Here is a 20,268-nt window from a genome sequence, read left to right as displayed (position 1 = left end):
CCGCTTTTTCACAACCTACCCTGTGTAGAAATTTCAGTAAGTTCATATTTCTCTCCTTAAATGCTTTTGTTAGATCTTTTCTCCTTAAATTGTCACTGAGATTCCCTAGTACTCAGAGGTACTCAGATCCAAAGGATACTATGTCGGAAAAAGTTGTTTTAGTACAAAACAAAAGTTATAACGTTTTTTGAATACGTTTTTCCAGAAAAATTTGTAGATCTGTAAGGTTGTAAGTCTTTAGAAGCTATGAACTCAAAGAACTTACGTAAATGACGGATGAACGGATCACTAGAGAGTGAGATCCACCCTTGTTATTCTCATATCTCTTCGTCAATGAAGATATGTAAGTTAAAAAATATAGGAACGTAAAAACTCAAGCTCTTGGGCAAAACCTTCTAGCGCCAAACTGTGACTACTAATTTTCCCATAGTCTACGTAATGTATATAGCTCAGAGCATCAGATACTAAGTAGTATAGATTCCTCTGTTGAAATGATTATGCTGAGTAATAAAAGATACTCAAGATCACGATAATAACAAAGAACACCAATATGAAGTAAATGCTACTAAGTTATCATGAGACACAAGAGATTACGTAGTTCGACTTTTGTCTACGTCCACGGGGTAATGAGTGATTTGTTTGTATTAAGTTGTGGTGGTTACAAAGATCTTAAATGCTTCCCAAAGTAATAGAGAAAACTCAAGTTGAAGTAAAGACTTAAGTTCTAAACACTAAAGAGGTATAGGCTTAAGTTCTAAACATTAAAGAGGTATAGGCTTAAGTTCTAAAGGACTATAAATACTCAAGCTTGGTATTTATAGTCCTTTCTGCTCAAGATATATCTTTGTTGTCTTTGGGTCCATCGTCTTCTGATATACCTTCCATACAAATGGTACCTTCATTTACCGCTTGCTCTCTCCAGTCGGACTCTGCCACCTCAGCTGAACCACGTACCTTCGGTAACTACCCAGCCTCAGTACAGATTGTACCTTCATTCACCACTAGTCTTCGCCAGTCAGATCCTGCCATCTCATCTCTTACCACGTGCTTTGGTTAGGCGTGTAGATAAGAGATTTGTGCATTAAGTGCTGATTGGATATGTCATCTACTTTTGTTCCTTCGTCGGCCGCCTCTCTCTAGACTAGGTTCTACTTTTCCATCTTAGTCGTCGAGGTATCCCTCTTTGGGATGGGATAAAGCAGATCTACGAAGGCGTCTTCTGCTACTCAGATTCCTCCATGTAGCAAGGGATACACAGTTATCTTGCACGCGGCCACTAAAAGCGTGGCACGTGCTCCGCAAAATATTGATATTCACAATCATCTAAACTTGACAAACAATCTTGAGATAGAAACTCTTGCGAGTTCGACCGAGCAGTGCTCTAACAGGGTAAACGATTCATTCTTTACTTCTTCTTGGTTCCTTTGAACTTATTTCTCAAGTTAACCATGTTGAACCGTCTAGTTTTGTAAGGAAAGCACCTCTTGAACTCAATATCACATGTCGTTCAATCTTAACGAAAGCGCTTATTAATATAATCATAAAGCTGACCCCATCTTAACTGCTTGGTGCAACTTTTATTGACAACTTTTCCATGGTCAGAGAGACTCAGATTCTACACAACATCATCAGGGGTAATTTTCATCTCGTAAAATGGAAGATGGAAGGTGTCAGTCTCCCTATACATTCTCTCCACAAAGGCTGAAATCACCAGGATATCATGGTATAACATTGAATTTTCAGCAGGAGTAGATAACCCCGAGTTGGTTATAATTTCCTCGAACCTATCACATTCACCTTTTAAATCCCAGTCTTTCATATATGTTGGTGCAACTGTTGGTTTGAATAGACGAACCACACGTTATGATCCTACTATACACGACGCATTAAAAAATAATTAGAATAGTCGTTAAGACTTCTATGAATATTAAGGCAATAGCTTAAAGGAAACTTTATGATTATTACCTTGGTTAAATAAATAACTTTCACTCAGGAGTCTCTATATCCAAATAACAATGCTCCTCCATCTCTTGGTAACCCAGGGATTTTGCCATCTTGGATACCCTTCATTCATCAAAGAGGAGGGGTACATTTCCTCTCTTTTATTCTTGATTGGCTTATTCTGCCCTTTACATTTACCTTCTCATTCTCCTTGTGGACCACTTGGTTGTCCTTATTCTTGTTCTCTAACTTCTCCATCACTCGATGGTCCTTCTTGTAAACTTGGTTAATTCGGTTTTTCTTGAGTTCCATCGTTTATAGAGATTCCTAGAGCGCTCTAATTTCTTCGTGCACTAGTTGTTAATCTTTGACCCTAGCACAACGAGGCTGTGTAGCATCTTTATCTTGGTCATTCTTAATTTTCATTTCCCTAATGAACAAAATAAAGAGCAATACAGTTACAATTGGTTATAATCAGTAAATAGGGCCAATTATGTATCTTTTTTTGGAACAAAAAACTAGAGTTTTTGAGACAAATATAATCCGTAGGTAGTTTCGAAATTATCTACCGATTATGCATCATTTTTGGAACAGAAAATTTGAAGTTGTTGAGGAAAACATAATCGGTAGATAAATAACCACACATCACTACCGATTAAAATGTAGCCCTCAAATTTTTCAATATTTATAATCGGTAGTTAGTATTAGAACTTATCTACCGATTAAGTAAGATTTTCTGCAACTACTTGCTCCTCTAATATGTTCAATGGATATATATAACTAATCTATCGATTGTGTCTAAATTTGGGTATTATCTACGGATTATGAACCATGCTCTTCATTTTGAAGAACATCAATAATAATTGGTAGATAATTACCTATATGTAACTACCGATAACGACCTGTAACCGAAAACCATAAAAAATTCACAAATTCATTCAGCTGAAGAATCACATAAGAGTTCAAAATAACATTTATAATATTCCGCATATTTTGGTGAAAGAGTCTGGTTTGAGATCAGCGGTCATCATTTCGTATTTAAAAAGAAGTTGGGAAATCCAGAGCATATGAAATGATATTATCTTCGTTTTTGGAAAAAAACTATTATCATTTTTCCATTTTTTCATTTTTATCTAAATATATGCCAAATTGAAAAGATTTACGGTTCCAAAAACGGCGAGAGTAAATCGTAGTCATGTTTCCTTACAATCGCCTAATGGTCCTTTTTCATTTATATTAATATACATGCATAATAACTCCTCGTAAACAGCAAGGTTGTTACAAGGGGTACTTAAGCGTTAATGGGTCAATGACTCGCTACCCTCACTCAAATGAGGCTCAATATGGCAATGGAAAGGCCAGACACCTGGGTTATCCGTCACGAATCTTATCGCTGTCCACCCGTGAGGAAAAATCACCACGGTATTTCTCAACGGCGGGTCATCCAAATTCAAATTTTCGCCATCATTTTCCTCCGAAAATTTGCCATCTCCATAACCCAAAACCCAGAAGTCATGACCGTGTAAATGCCATGGATGAACCTCGCTCACATTCGCTGACAATACATTGGCATTTTGTATGATCACATCAATGGTGATGTTATAATCAAAATTATACTCCCTCCGTCCCACTCGTAAGTGACCTATTTGAAATTTGCACAATTTTTAAGGCAAGCAAGGAAAATAGTATTTTTAATCATTTTTTACAATTATACCCTTATGAATAATAACTAGTGAAATTTAAAAATGGTTTATCTCTCAAAATACTCCACGGATGTTCGCAAATTTCATACAATTGAAAAGCATTTTAAAACACATACGTAACGAATATAAACATGCCTATCAAATTATACATATTTCATATATTATTTATAATTAACTAAAAGGATAATTCCGGAATATCTCATTGTTTAGTGATATAGGTCACTTATCATTGGGACAAAATCTAAAATCAAATAGATCATTTAGGAGTGGGACGGAGGGAGTATAAATTATTTCCATAAGTCGAGTTAGGATTAACAGGTGGCTTCATGATGTCGTAAGTAGCCGGGAAATCCTCTGCCGGACTTTTACCATCGAAAGCATTTTTCAAACCGAACTTGAGGGAACCTATAAGAGGAGTTGTTGGCAGAACTAAGGAGACATTGTTAATGGCCCATTTGATATAACTATTGATTCTATTTTGAGTGTTTAAAAGAACGATTCGACGGTCGAAATTAGTCGGAGGTTTGGGTATTGGATGCTGATAAGACTTTAATGCAAGAATTTTGTTGGCGAAGGATTTGCCTCCAGCAAAATCATCCCATTCAGGAGAGGTGGGAGGAGGAGATAAGGGTGTATCTGAATGTGTACACATATATCTCACTATCAGACACGTGTATATAAAAAGGTACGTGGAAAACATGCAGGCCAAAACATCAAAACATGATGTGTCACGAAACACCGAATAAACCCCGAGGAGTTACTTTATCTCATCCCCAAAAGAGGAGCTAAGATCAACGGTGGAGAGAAAGTTAGCTGACACGGACTGACAGGGGCAGAAGACACTTGTCTGACACGAGCAGACCCCTCAACTACCCACATTAAACACTCTGAGCAGTGTACGTGTCGACCAACCTGTGGAACGAGCGAGGATGCCTCTGCGGGATCAAGGGGCAAACGCAGACCTCCACGTGATGGACGCAAGGACACAAGAAGATAAGGTTCCTACGGTCTTCAGAGATGGATCCCACGTTCTAACCTTATAAATATCCAATCTCCACCAAGAGGAAAGGGGATCGAAAAATATCAGGAAGGGAAGGAGAGAGAGAAAGAGAGAAATAGTAAGTGTAAGTTAATCCCTTAGAGGAGAGAAACATGTAAACCCCAAAAGTCATTCAACTATTCGTGTAACCGTGAAGAACATAGTAAAACAACAAACCCCGTGGATGTAGGCCTTAGTGCTGAACCACGTAAACCTTGGTCTTATTTACATTTCAGCACTTTACATTCATTTAGCTCCGCGCATGTTTGCTTATATGTTTTGTTTTCCTTAATACCTATATCTCATGCACAAACGCCACGCATGGAGTTGTTGGATGAGGCCATGATAAACCCGAAGGTTTTGAGCCAATGAATCAACACCGGGGTACCATCATCATAATCTCTTTAGATGTTAATGATTGATTGTGAGCGTTCGGACCCCCTCGTGGTCCGGGTTCCCACAATTTGGCGCTAGAAACAGGGACTTCGTCCCGGTAAAAGATTTATCTTGTCCTGTGATTTCATTTTAATTTGGCATATGATTGCTCTGATTTTATCAGCTCGGACCGTATAGATCATTCGTTAACTGTATTATGTTCAAAAACCCACCTTTGGTCTTCGATAAGAGTTATTGTTCTAAGCGGGTTATTGTTCTAATCCGTCGGATTTACAATTTTCGTAGTTTTTATACTAAGGATCGCCTTTAATAAAACTCTAACCCGTATTTTATAGCCTGCGGGTATTAATTCCCTCTTGAAAAATTGTATTTCGCCAACTAACCCGCTTCACGCGGATATTCCCGTTTCTGTTGTTTGAAATAACTTATGCAGAGAGAACGTGTTGTGAGTAAAGAAGGCGATTTTACGCGAGATTTCATTATCAACAAAAGGACACGTGATGGAAAAGACGTAGGAAGCAGGAAAATCCAAAGCTTTGTCAAAAGAAACACCCAGGACAACCCCGATCATCACCCGAAGCAAGCAGAAAGGAGACAAAGCTAAAATGACCAACCGAAGGCAAGATACTGCAGAAATCACTTCACCCATGAACGCTAATTCAGTTGCAGCGGCGGCTCTCAGAGCAGCAACGATAAAGTACGGGGAGGCTGCGGTAGTCCCGAAGGCTGCGGAGGCTAACAATACCTTCGCCATGAGTCAACTTAATCAACCAAGAGAAAGGGTGGATGAATCCAGAACATTCCAACCCGCGCACCTTCTAACCTTTGGAATGCCGCTAACAAATAATCAGAATCAAGCCATACCGGCGGCTCTGGCACCGCAGAGGGGCGCTCACTCCAATTTGGAAACACCAGCAACCGAAGCTGAACCCCTGCCACCTTTAGTACAAACCATGGAGGAGGGCGGCACCGCGGCTGTAGCGGCACGCGCTGGGACTCCCAATCAGGGGTCCAACCAATCACACCGACTAATAGCTGAGCTTGAGGAACTGAGGAAGAACCATCAGGTTTACGCAGAAGCTGTAGCTCTGTTGGCCAGAGAAAATCAAGATTTAAAGGAGCGGATTGCTCTAAGCACGAGGACCAGCCAACAACTTGATGAAGCAAGCTCCAAAGCACCAGATCCAAACCAAGACTGTAGAGTCGTCCTAGCGGCTAATGAAGACGCGACAAGGAGACGTAGCGTATCCGACCCGGATTATGACGATGGAGAGTCAGACGGTAATGAGCTGAAGAATTTAGAGCACCAACGTGCAATGGAGGAACTACGAGGTGAGATGATGGCAGAGATCAGGTAATTAAAAAATAAACAAGGTGGGGGAAGGTTAGAAGAGGTCATGAGAGAAGCTAACTCCACGCCCTTAACGCATCGCTTGGCCAACACCCCTATTCCACTGAAATGCCCTGTCCCGACGTTCGAATGCTATGATGGATCCAGCGACCCTGCTGCACATGTTCGGTACTACAACCGTGTCTTAGCTAGATGGGGTCAGAACGACGCCGTACTCTGTAGATACTTCCCGTCAAGCTTGAAGGGATCGGCGTTATCATGGTTTGATAATCTGCCACCAAACTCCATCCACTCATACGACCAACTCGCAGAGAAATTCTTAAGAACATACATGTACAACAAGACTGTAAACACCGGGATGGATAAGCTCTTTTCACTAGCAATTGGCTACAAGGAAACCACGAGGGAGTACACAAACAGATGGCATAAGATCTGCCAAGCCATAGGGAGCGTGGACCCAGTGGTAAGCATCAACTGCTACAAATGGGGCTTAGACCGAATGAGTCCCCTATTTGTTGAAATTCACGGGAGCGTGCCCAAGACAGAAGGAGATCTCCGAATAATTATCGAGAAGCACGCTCGACTTGAAGAAATTCAACGGGAAAACCCGAGGGCATATCCGCAGAGGTCTCACCGCACCAATTCAGCGGAACAAACCAATGGGGCCAAAAGGGGTTGCTCAGATGAGAGACCTCACGAAGATAGGAAGGAACGGAGGGATGAACGAAGAACAGGCGACCGAAAATTCGAAGATCAAGTTTACACGAAACTCAACGCTAGCTATGCTCGTATCCTACGAGAGATCAAAGGGAGGGAAAACTTAGAGTGGCCATGGTCTAAGGGAAAGCAGCCCCCGAGATCCGAGAAGTCTAAAGATTACTGTGAGTATCACTGTTTCAACGGACACCAGACCGAAAAATGCAAGAACCTTAAAATAATGATCCAAAAATTAATTGATGCGGGAGAGCTCAAACATTACATACGAAAGGAGGTTACCGAGGACAGATCCAAACGAACCAAACCAGTCCAACTTCCGGAAGAAAACCGAACAATCAACACCATCTCGTGTTCCGAAGCCACAGGACCCTCACTCACAGCGCAGATTGGAAAAAGGTTACGGAAGCAATTCGAAGACCGCTGCGAGTTATATAAGGTCGATGGGATAGCGGTGGACGAACACGAAGAATGGATGGAATCTCCTATCATCTTCGATGCCGAGGATATCGAAGAAGATATGGAAGACCATAACGATCCCTTGGTCCTAACATTACCAGTAGCTGGATGTAACCTCAAAAAGATCCTCATAGACGGGGGAAGCTCTGTAAATGTCCTATTCTATGATGCATTCAAACGGATGAAGCTCCATGATGAACAGTTGATGACCTCTTATCACACCATCTACGGATTCAATGGAGCAGCCACGAAGCCCTTGGGAGACATCGTGTTACAGGTTAACGCAGGGCCCATGAAACTGGATACCCGATTCAGTGTGGTGGACACCCCTTCCCCCTACAACGCCATTATTGGACGACAATGGGTACACAAGCTCAAAGGAGTTGCGGCAACATACCACCAATACCTCAGATTTCCAACACCTGAGGGAATAATGGAGATCAAGGGAGATCGAATCGCTACGCGAGAGTGCCAGGCCACTCAGGATCATATCAACAATGAGCAAGAAGAGCAGCGAAAAATCCGAAGAGTAAGAAATCAAGAAACCGCGAAAGAGAAAGCCGTAGACCTATTCCTTAAGGAAACTACAGGAAAAGGCTTGACGAAAGATGGTAATGTCCAAGGCTCGGAAACAAGTACCTCAACAACCAGCGAAGAGCAGAAACACGCTAAATAGCAATTAAAGAGCGCCCCAGTCCTCGGAAACCCGAAGCCTGTGTTCACACCAGTAGAACCCGTAAAGGAAATCAACATAGGAACGGAAGAAGACCCGAAGATGGTCAAAATTGGGACCATCATGGACGAAGGAAGAGAACATTCCTTAACCAAATTACTTAAGGAATATGCGGATGTGTTCGCCTGGAAGTTAGGAGATATGCCGGGGATTGACCCAAAAGTAATCCAACATGAACTACGCATCAAACCGGGCACGCCCCCGTTCAGGCAGAAAATACGAAAAGTGGCTCCAGAATATCATGAGGCGGTAGAAACAGAACTTCGGAAGCTACTAGATGCAGGATTTATCAAGGAAGTCAAGTACCCTACCTGGATCTCCAACATGGTCATTGTTCCTAAGAAAAATGGAGGGGTTAGAATATGCATCGACTTTACTAATCTCAACAAGGCATGTCCAAAGGACAGCTATCCCCTGCCGAGCATAGATCAACTGGTTGAAGCAGTTGAAGGTACGAAGAGCTGTCATTCATGGACGGATATTCTGGTTACAACCAAGTAGCCCTGGCAGAAGAAGATCAGCCACACACAGCGTTCTATACCCCACATGGCCTTTATTGCTATACCAGAATGCCTTTCGGGCTCCGAAACGCAGGGGCAACATACCAAAGGATGGTCGATGCTATCTTCAAGCCATGGATTGGAGGAACCCTAGAAGTCTACGTGGACGACATGCTCGTCAAAAGCAAGCTGCGTAAAAATCACCACCAGGACCTGAGGAATATCTTCGAAGCAATGAGACAGCATCACATGAAAGTGAATCCGGAGAAATGTACTTTCGGTGTCACCTCGGGGAAGTTCCTCGGGTATCTGGTGACGAAAAGGGGCATCGAGGTAGACCCAGCTAAGATTCAAGCCATAGTAGAGATGCCGTCCCAAAGAATCTGAAGGAAGTGCAGAAGCTCAATGGGTCCATAGCAGCGTTGGGCAGATTTATTGCACGGTCTTCGGACAAATGCAAACATTTCTTCAATATTCTTAAAAAAGGGAGCAGGTTCGAATGGACCGCGAATGCGAGGAAGCATTCCAAAAAATCAAAGAACATCTAGCTTCAATCCCGATCCTGCAGAAGCCAGACCCTGAAGTTTTGGCACTGTACATAGCAGCAACGGAGGACGCAGTCAGCGCGGTATTAGTCAAAACCAATACAAAGGTAGAACAGCCTATCTATTACGTCAGCAAGACACTCAATTCCGCGGAAAGAAATTATACTAAGATTGAACAACTCATCCTCGCACTGGTATGGGCTACCCAAAAACTGAGAACCTACTTCCTAACTCACCTCGTCAGGGTACCATGCAAAGCACCATTGGAAGCAGTCCTCAAAAGCACGGGAAAAGTGGGCCGAATAGCCAAATGGAACACCCATCTGGACCAATTCAACATCATTCATGAAATTCAACATTCTCAGAAGTCCCAAGTTCTGGCAGATTTCTTAGCAGACCTCCCCTGACAACGACGAAGAGATTAAGGGAATACCAGAAGCCGAGGAAGAAATCAAGGATCCAATGGATATCCTCGAACCTGCGAGTCATAGACAATGGGAAGTCTTTGTCGACGGATCTAAAAATAAGGAAGGAGCAGGAATAGGTATTGTCATTATCACCCCAACTGGAGAAAGGATTATACAGGCACTTAGATTGGAATTCAAAGAGCATACCAAAACATTGTTGAATACGAAGCTGTCGTACATGCCCTACGTATAATAATAGAGATGGGGGTAACCGATGTAAGGCTGACAAGTGATTCGCAGCTTGTCATACGGCAAATGGGCTCGAGTATAATGTGTACGATGACACCCTTTCAGCTTACATGGCCTTGGTCCAAACATTGGCATCACAAATCCCGAACATTAAGTTCCGGCACTTATGCAGAAGGGACCTCAGGCACGCGGATGCCCTAGCATATATATCATCCATGCTGAGGGATAAAAATGCCGAAGGTATTAAAATAGCAAGGGTATACGAGCCTTCGATTGCATCTCAATTCTCCTTCGCTACCAATCAAGATGTGATGGAAGAAAATATCGAAGACCAGGTAGGAGAAGACATCCATAATGACTTTGATGAAGAGACATCCTGTCAAGAGCAAATCAAGACGAAGACTTCAGCAACGAAGATGACTGGAGGGTGACAATACATGCCTTTCTCGAAAAGGAAGCTTACCTGCGGATCGGAAACAAGCTAGGAAGATGCTCTCCAAAGTGGGAAGATATGATCTTCGGGAGGGGGTCCTGTATAGAAATCCTTCCTTGGACCATTACTACGCTGCTTGTCCCGGAAAGAGGGGCATCGAATTCTAAATGATATCCATTATGGTGACGCGGGGAATCATAGCGGCATGAGATCACTAGCTGACAAGGCAAAAACGCAAGGATATTACTGGCCGACATGATACAAGATGCGCGAGGATGTCCCGACGATGTGAAGAATGTCAGCGCTTCGCGAAAAAAATCCACGCGCGGCAACAATGTTAAACTCTGTCGATAGCCCGTGGCCATTTGCAAAATGGGGCGTAGACATCGTCGGGCCTTTCATCGAAGGATCAGGGAAGAGACGATTTTTGATAGTAGCCACGGACTACTTCAGTAAATGGGTGGAGGCTAAGGCCTTGGCCAGGATCAGAGACGCGGATGTGTTCACTTTCATATTCCAGAACATCATTTGCAGATTTGGTATACCTGCTGAAATTGTATCTGATAACGGCAAGCAATTACAGGGAAAAAATATAGACATGCTCTTCGACACTTCAAAATAAGAAAGAACAAGTCCACCCCCTTATACCCTCAAAGCAACGGACAAGCGGAAGCTACCAACAAGACCCTCGCCCTTATACTCAAAAAACAATTAGACGAGCATAAGGGAAGATGGTGCGAACAACTGCACAATGTCTTATGGGCATACAGGACAACACGAAGATCCGCTACCGGGGAATCCCCGTTTCTTCTAACTTATGGAGCTGAAGCAGTCATACCTACGGAAATCCTCATGCCAACCACGAAGACCGAAGCTTGGGAGAAAAACCTCACAACAGATATGATGTTAGAAAGGTTGGACGACTTGGAAGGAAGAAGGGAAGTAGCATTGCAAAAGATGGAAAATTATCAACGAAGACTAGCAAGGGAGTACAACAAAAAGGTAAAGCTACGGAATTTTGTAGAGGGACAGTATGTGTTGAGAACAATCCCACGGTATCAGCAAGAAAAGAAATGGGGAAAGTTAGCACCTACATGGGGAGGACCTTTTATGATCCACGACATTGCGGGTAACGGTTCCTACTACCTTCGTAATCTAAAAGGCGAGGTCCTCCGGCATCCTTGGAATGCTAAATGGCTCAAACCATACTTCCCATAGAAGCAACGCAGATTTGAATCTGCTTGGAGTGTACCAGAAGAAGAAGGGAGCCTGACCGCTCCACATGTTTCTATCTCTGGAAGAGGAATTGCAGACCTCAACTTATCAATCAAACAAGCTTTCAAATTATCAAGTCAGTGGAATCTACCTACAATATTGGGGAAAGTAGTTAATCTACAATCTCTCAGGGCTCCCCCATCAGTGTCCATAAGTGTAGGACCAGGGGGAAGGCACCCAGCAGAAAGAGATACCCAACCAATCTTAAGGCAACGGGTCGACGGAATGGGTGCGTAAATATTTTAATCCCATATCCTAGAACGTTGCCCCGGCCCCCACCGTCTGGGAATCCTCTGGCCCAGGATTCGCCAGCGGGGTGACAGGTCTCAAGACGATCACGAAGGTACCTTCCTTCAGTATCGCACTCAAAAACACTTAAAAACTTTTGTTTTGATTTTTCACAAACTTAAAATAAAAACAAAACAACATTGTAGGTATATCAAGAAGAGGATTCATTTCATAAAGGGTGATTACAAGAAGTGAAAGGCCAAAGTCAAGGATACACAATCAAAAAATATTCCTTTTACAGGATCATCAGCAAAAAATATCCTTGTTACATGATTACAAAAAGTATAATGATGCCGCGGATCCTACAAAACGCTGCGATCTCTACCTAGTGGCGGCCCCATCGGCAGGATTATTCCGAAGACTTGATGGGACGCTCCCACCAGAAGAGGGGCCCGAGGAGCTGGGCAAGGCAGAAGGAACGGGACGACGAGGATAGTTCTTCACGAGACCATGTTCATTCCTTAGGCCAAGTTCTATCCTCTCCAGCATCTTGTTCGTCTCCTCAGCCAATTGACAACGAGCCTTGTGTTTAATAACTGTTGTCCGCTGTTGGGCTTGGGATAATAACGAAGATAGCCGATTCACTTCTCTAGAAGCAGCACCAACGGCCTCCTCGCGGGTTGCTGCTAAATTCTTGAAGTGATTGGTCTGTTCTTCCTGCTGCGCTAAGGAAGATTGAGCCTTTTCAAGTTTTTCATTTGTGACGCGAAGGCGTCCCTCGAGCTCTGAAAAAGACAACACCACGGAGTTAGCGTAGAAAAAAACAAGGTCACACTCGATGAAATGGGATTATACCTTCGACACAAGCCGAAGCCTCTTCATACTCATTAACAACCGCATCTCGCGCTTCATCAAGATGATCATATTCCGCGGATAATTTCTTATAGTCTAGTTGAAGGTTGGTGAGAGTAAATTGACAGGCATCTAATTCTACCTGCTTCATCGAGTCCATATGACGAAGGTGGTCGACCTCTTTATTTATCTCTGAGACCCCTTTGCTGAGTCTGTACATGCACACTTCGAGATTCCTCTCAGACTCAGCATGACGAGCTACGTCGGCACGAGACGCGGAAAGAGCATTGCTGAGAGCGTAGACTTCAGCACGAGCATCATCTCTTTCTCTGGCAAGACAGAGCATATTATCCTGGACCCCTGAAAGAGGAATGGATCGAGCCGTCTGTAATTCTTCTTCCAACAGCTGAATCCTAGATTCCAACAAGGAAGTACGCTCACGGGCTTCCCGCAGATTATCAGGTCCACAGCAGTGTGCCATTAAATAAAGCACGATCATGGTTGTACAGATTTTGCATGTCGACCATCTGAACATGCCGCGCGCGCCATACCTCAGCCCGAGCATCCCATTTCTTAGCTTCACTCTTAATTTTCTCAACCAAATCTCTAATACGAGATTTTTGCCGACTCTTTCGTTTCGAAGCCATATCAGCTCGGGGACGCCACCCACTGGAGATAGGGTGGGGAGACTCAGACAGAACAACTAAGAGATAAAAGAATGACGACATACGGCGAGGGAAAAGAACCAAACCTGTGAAAGTGGAAACTTGGCTACGAGTTTGCTCTAACTCAGCGCGCACTGCAACAAGTTCTGAACGAAGATCAGCCTCTGCTTCACCCAGCTTTTCTTTCTCCTTAAGGCTTTTCTTCAGCTCTTCTATTTCCACCTCAGCCGCAGATAATTCCTTTTCTCGTGACGAAGCTTAGCCTCGAGCTTCAGAGATTTCGCTTTGAAGAACTGATACAGCACGTGGTTACAATGCTCGCTCCTCATCATCTACACATCAAGATGACAAAACATTATTTCACCGAAGCGTCTGATCGTCACGTAGAAGTATGTACGAAAATTTACCTCCAGCACACGCTGCTGCGGAAAGCCATATTGATACCCGTCGGCGATAGCCATCATATCGGCAACGGAAGTAGGAGGCTCCGGCACGAGGGTAGCTTCGGGAACAGTCAACCTTTTTCCCCAGGCTTCAGACACCTGCGCCTTGAAGACATCTCCATCATGCGACGGGTATACGCGGTTGATTCCTTTTCCCCAGCACAACAGGAGCGGGATGAGAGACAGAAGATTCTTTTCCTTAAACCAATCCATGATGGCGTCCTCACCCTCAGACGTCGGCGACTGGGGAAGACTATCGGCAGGCGCGTCAACGACAGATTTTCCTTCTCTGACACGACCCCCTCAGCACAATGTTGGCATGCTCCTCCGCGCCTACATGCACAGCAGGCTCCTCCGCACCAACATCTTCTACAGTAGCATCCCCATTACCATCACCACCAAGAACATCCCAATCATCATTGGGGGAAAGTAAAGAGAAGTCCTCGGGAAAATCGAGGGCTTCGTCAAAGAACTCCCCCGTGGAATACATCCGATCAAAAGAAAATTCTTGAGAAGTGGGAAGGGTATCCGCGACATCACCAGCAGGGACGGAAACATCCCCGATGACAACGTCATCAGCCACCACACTTTGTTCCTTCCTTCATCACCAGCGTGACCAGCGAAGACCTCTTCTTCGACATTGATAGGGGAGGTACCAGTACGTTCCTCCCCATCTGTAATCTCGTCCTCAGCAAACTCTTCGTTCACTGGACTAGTAACTTCTTCTTGGGCCTCAACCTCGCCCATCACCGTAGTAGAAGACTGCTTCGGCCTAATCTTTTTCTTCTTCAATACCTGAAACCAACACCACAAAAAGAATTATTTTTCCCGTCTGATGGAAGTTCTAAAAAAGAAGCGCAGCTAGAATCTGCGTACCTGAGCAGCTGAGATATTCTTCGGTGGGAGTATAGCACCGGAACCATCCTCCTCGTCTCCCTCTACGACGTCCAGGGCATAAGGAAAATTCATGCCCGCAAAGTTCAGACGCCAGGGGCAGAAATCTCCATAGCGAACAGGAGGAGATTCGCGCGGCTTACTATTCTCGGTAGGCCGCCAACCGCGGGGACCAGGAATCCAACCGTAAGCCCACGGACCAACTATCTCGATAACGGTGGCGTGCCACTCGTAGTCATGATCGCGCTTGATCCTCTCTCGCGCGGGGAAGAGTTTCCGACGACTGGACGCCTCCGTGCCAGGAACATACTTCAGCTTGGCATCGCTGACCTCATTTAACAGACGAATCTCGCCTCGAGGAGCAGGGAGATTCCGAAGGCTGACACTCCACGGCTTGCGATTCCTACTATTGACGTAATCACCGAAGGAGTTATTGAAATTCTCAGGAGTATACCATTCCTTCTCCATGGGATTGGGGACGTACAAGTCATCGACGTTTCCCCCTTACTCCGCAGATAGCATTCCTTCAGGGCGCGGAGATAATTCCCCGATAGTTGGGATACGGAACGGCTATGAGTATTGGTGGAAGAACCCTCACGACTAGCGAGCACGTCGTAGTAGAAGGAATCACCGATTTGTACAACGGCAGCATCAGACCAGCCTCGAATGCCCCAACCGTCGTTAACAAATGAAATTCATCGAACTCGTACTTGGAGATAAGCTCATACGTAATATCATCCTCAGGGGCATAGAAACGAACCCCGAAGGCTTGAAGCTCATGCTTTTCCTTGAATATTTCAAGATCGATATGCTTGAAGGTTACTTTTTTCCTGCTAACAGAGACACTGCGTATCAAGGGAGCACTCATCCTCCTCGGCGGGGCCGGATGAACTAACGAACGCTTCCGAAGCTTTTCTCTTCACGGGGGGATTCTTTGAAGATTCAACCCTAGGAGCTACGCCCTTCGTATTCTTCCCTTTAAAAGTTGGAGAAGACCGTAGATGATGCTCGGGCACTAACGAACGTAGAGGAGGAATGTCAAAAGCAACAGCGCGGGCGGAGCCTGCGTACTCCTAGTATCATCACGAGGACGAGCCATTGAGCGATCAAAGACTCTTCGAACCAGACGGAATTATCGGAGGAATCTCTTCCCTAGAGGACGAGGCTTTCGCTCCAGAAGAAACTCGACTCCGACGAACATCATCTTGAGACTCTCGACGCGGAGGAGATCTCGATAACCCAGAATCAGGAGTCTGATAAGTAGGCCGCGGACGGTCAGACATGGCTGCGGAAAGAATAAAATCAAGAACAAGTTACACACAAAATCAAAAAAAACACATCCATAGCAATACAACCACGATAACGTAGCAACCCTAAAATTAGTATACATGCTCAAATTTCACCCTCGAAGTAATGGCTTCCTTAATTTAAGATGAAGAACAGGGGCAAACTAGTATGCAAGCATCAGAAGAAGTTCTTCATCACAAACAAGGAACAACAGTAGCAGAAAATTCACAAATCAACAGCATAAAACAGTGGAAATAAAGAAAGAAAAACTTACCGGCAAAAACAGCAGTAGAAGAAACAAACAGGAGAAGCGGGCTGGTTAATGCTAAGGTGGAGAGAATTTAAGATCACAGGTGCAATGAAGACTGACAGAGAATTTAAGGTCACAGGTTCAATGAAGACAGACAAAATTTAAAGGAAGAATGAAAACTGAGAGAGTGTTTAGGAAGAATGAAATTAAATTTCTTTCTATCCTTAAAATACCCGAAAGAAAGAGAAGGAAATTAAGGGAGGAATGGGAAACGTGCCCGTTACATAAGCAGTTAATGCACGAATAAAAGACGTGCCCAAGTATCTAGGAGAAGTTATTAGGAGTGAGAAGAATATGCGACGATAGTTTTTCTTCAAGGCACCCATTAGTCATTCAAGCCCGAAGAAAAGGGGCAAATTGTGTACACATATATCTCACTATCAGACACGTGTATAAAAAGGTACGTGGAAAGCATGCAGGCCAAAACATCAAAACATGATGCGTCACGAAACACCAAATAAACCCGAGGAGTTACTTTATCTCATCCCCAAAAGGAGCTAAGATCAACGGTGGAGAGAAAGTTAGCTGACACGGACTGACAGGGGCAGAAGACACTTGTCTGACACGAGCAGACCCCTCAACTACCCACATTAAACACTCTGAGCAGTGTACGTGTCGACCAACCTGTGGAACGAGCGAGGATGCCTCTGCGGGATCAAGGGGAAACGCAGACCTCCGCGTGATGGACGCAAGGACACAAGAAGATAAGGTTCCAACGGTCTTCAGAGATGGGTCCCACGTTCTAACCTTATAAATACCCAATCTCCACCAAGAGGAAGGGGATCGAAAAATCAGGAAGGGAAGGAGAGAGAGAGAGAGAATAGTAAGGTAAGTTAATCCCTTAGAGGAGAGAAACATGTAAACCCAAAAGTCATTCAACTATTCGTGTAACCGTGAAGAACATAGTAAACAACAAACCCCGTGGATGTAGGCCTTAGTGCTGAACCACGTAAACCTTGGTCTTATTTACATTTCAGCACTTTACATTCATTTAGCTCCGCGCATGTTTGCTTATATGTTTTGTTTTCCTTAATACTTATATCCCATGCACAAACGCCACGCATGGAGTTGTTGGATGAGGCCATGATAAACCCGAAGGTTTTGAGCCAATGAATCAACACCGGGGTACCATCATCATAATCTCTTTAGATGTTAATGATTGATTGTGAGCGTTCGGACCCCCTCGTGGTCCGGGTGCCCACACTGAAACAGGGTTGGGTTTGTAGTTTAAGATGGTAAGACCAGGTGGAGGAAGAGGAGGTTTTCTTGCTATCTGATACGCTGAGATCCAGTAGTTTGTTGATGGATCCTGATTTGTTGTAATAAGAACTGAATACGTATCGCCGGAATAAATATTGAGGCTATCTACTGACACTGGTTGAATGTAGTTCCCATCAGCTTCCACCAATGTCATGTTATGATTCTGATTCATTTTCAAATTTCAGAAAAACTTAGTTTAAATTTAAATTATTAAGCCAGTTAGTTTTCCTGAGATTGATTCCTTACCCCAATGGCAAAACTTATAGAGGCAAGTGAAGTGGTACTTGCAATTCTCACTCTGTAAGTCTTGTTTTGATCCACGCTATGAATGTAAGGTTGGCACCGAGGGGACATTTCAGTATCTGAACAAGACGTCACCGAGTCATTGAGAAACTTGGCCCCAAGGGAGCAGTTATATTGTCCTTTCCCATTAATCAAAATGGACTGTAAAGCTTTCATGGATTAGAAATCATTCATATTGTACTGTCATATGGTCGAGAGTAAAGGGTTGTGCGGTACCTGGGGTTCGCCAATCCAACGGAAGGGTTTAGACGAGATACCGACTTCTTGTTCGTGGACGCTCTCGTGCCACCAATCACTCAATAACAAATTGATCTCTCCGTCGTATGCAAAAGGTTCCTTCTCACCATCTGCCACATCAACAACTATTGAACCGTATAATCCAGCTGATCTTTGCATCCCAAAGTGTCCATGGTAGAAATATGTTCCCGCCTTTGCTCATTTCGAAAACAGGAAAAATATGAATAAAAGTCGGATTCTTTGAATTTACACCGAAACATAATTTTGGAAGACTGCGCTAAACATTTTTTTTATTTGGAATAAAATAAAATAATTGAAAGATAGGTTTCTTTATTCCATACCCTGTCGACAGTAAAGTTATAGACAAAACTCTCCCCGACATCGATAGCGCATTGTGAGATAGACGCAGTTCCATCAAACCATGGTGTATTTATCTGTGCATCGCAATTTGCAGCGTCATAAGTTTGTATGCAAACAATTAATCAGAAAATGCAGAAAAGATTGTTTCTGGTGTAGTAGTAGAAGTAGTACAAAGGCTGAGAATAAGCTTAAAAGGTGAAAGAAAAATAAGGGAGAAGATATACGTACTTGTCTGATGCCGTGCCAGTGGATAACAAGACCTTCAGTTCCAAGTTTGTTAGTGAGATTAACTTGAACTGTATCTCCAGCTTTAGCCCTGATTGTAGGACCAGGAAACTTTCCATTAACACCCATAACAAGATGTTCAATACAATCTGGTTTCCAATACATGTACTCAACATCCCAATCATAATGCTTAACTTCAGCGGAAGCCATCAAACATATTTGAAATATGAACGGTAACAAAAAGCATAACATCATCATCGCTTTACCCATGTTAGCTAGGATTCTGATGAATACCTCTTTCTCTTTGTTTGTTCTGATGGAGATTGGTATAGTAATGATCCAATCAGATGCTTCACCAATATATATATGAGATTTGAAAACATAGTTAATTCGCAGTTGGTGGCAAATCTCATGGGTATCTTACTCACATCGCTGTAGCATCATATTATATAATTGATTATACAAGAGAAGAATAAAAAAGAAAAGTAGAAAACAATTTCAAGTACTGGAGTATCGAAAACGACATAGGTAAGGGTGTCAATGGATGTCCGAAAACTCCGGCATCCGAAATATCAAATATTATTCGAAAATAGTTTTCGAATTCGGATATCCAGATTTTTTTATCCGAAAATATAACTAATCGGATACGAATTCGGATATGAAGGTATTTGCATCCGAAATATCCGTATCCGAAATTAATGTATGAATATATATTTTTTAAACCTATGAAAGTGTAGATCGTATCTATTTTTTTTATTTTCTTTTATATTTCGATATCTTGTTAAATTTTATTAAAAAACACAAATAATTCTTTTAGTTCCAATTAATTTTTATTATGTAAACCTTAATCTTGTGCAAAAATTAAAATATTTTATTATTATTTTTCTTACGATTTCGGATCGGATAATTATTCGGTATCTGGATAGAAATTCGGATACGAACTCGAAGTGAAAATTACTATATCCGTTCGGATCTCGAATCGTATTTGGATAGTATATGGTAATTTCGGATTCGGATAGTGCCCTATCCGCATCCGTATGCATCCGTTTACACCCTTACATAGGTTGGAGTTTTTTTGAAGGGCTTTTTGATAAAATACCCCTACTTTTCACATTAAACTAAAAAAGTGCCCCTATTTTTTAGAAGTTTGTTAAAGTACCCCGTTTTATTCAAAAGGCAAATTTCATCCAGTTAAATGCTAGGTGGCAGTTATCTTTACAATTAAAAGTCTCATTTATCCCTGAACTACATCTCCTTGGTGTGGAGGGCAAATGATCCGATGATCCCGAAAACGGTGTAACGATCCTGAACCGGGGTCGACGAACCTGAAAGCGTTGTCACGATCCTGCACCGGTCTCGACGAACCTAAAAAATGTTGTAGAAGGTCGTTTTATTCCAACCAAAAACCCCAAAACACTTGAAATGATGAACCTTTTTGGGAAATGATGTAGCGAACCTA

At 43.1% G+C, this 20,268-nt stretch overlaps 1 protein-coding gene across 1 annotated transcript; it reads right to left on the bottom strand.

Moving 5' to 3' along the window:
- Positions 1-3,239: 3,239 nt before the first annotated feature.
- On the bottom strand, positions 3,240-19,079 carry LOC113324433 (L-ascorbate oxidase-like). Its single transcript, XM_026572751.1, has 8 exons — positions 18,813-19,079; positions 18,566-18,658; positions 18,204-18,416; positions 17,931-18,128; positions 17,635-17,847; positions 15,112-15,118; positions 3,917-4,280; positions 3,240-3,546 (listed from the first exon to the last, which is right to left on the bottom strand). Exons 1-8 carry the CDS (start codon positions 19,077-19,079, stop codon positions 3,240-3,242), a joined length of 1,662 nt encoding a protein of 553 aa, XP_026428536.1.
- Between the last annotated feature and the right edge of the window lie 1,189 nt (positions 19,080-20,268).

Source organism: Papaver somniferum, chromosome 11 (genome assembly GCF_003573695.1).
Source record: "Papaver somniferum cultivar HN1 chromosome 11, ASM357369v1, whole genome shotgun sequence".
Taxonomy (NCBI): Eukaryota; Viridiplantae; Streptophyta; class Magnoliopsida; order Ranunculales; family Papaveraceae; genus Papaver; species Papaver somniferum.
This window is presented reverse-complemented; position numbering and strand designations above follow the sequence as displayed.

What these genes read in the sequence shown, in the direction of transcription:
- LOC113324433 (XM_026572751.1), bottom strand. Translation starts at nt 19,079, where the DNA reads ATGGGTAAAGCGATGATGATGTTATGCTTTTTGTTACCGTTCATATTT. An exon ending in ACTGGCACGGCATCAGACAA is followed by an intron (nt 18,659 to 18,812) that starts GTACGTATATCT and finishes TGCGATGCACAG; the next exon opens with ATAAATACACCATGGTTTGA. An exon ending in GTTGGATTGGCGAACCCCAG is followed by an intron (nt 18,129 to 18,203) that starts GTACCGCACAAC and finishes AAAGCTTTACAG; the next exon opens with TCCATTTTGATTAATGGGAA.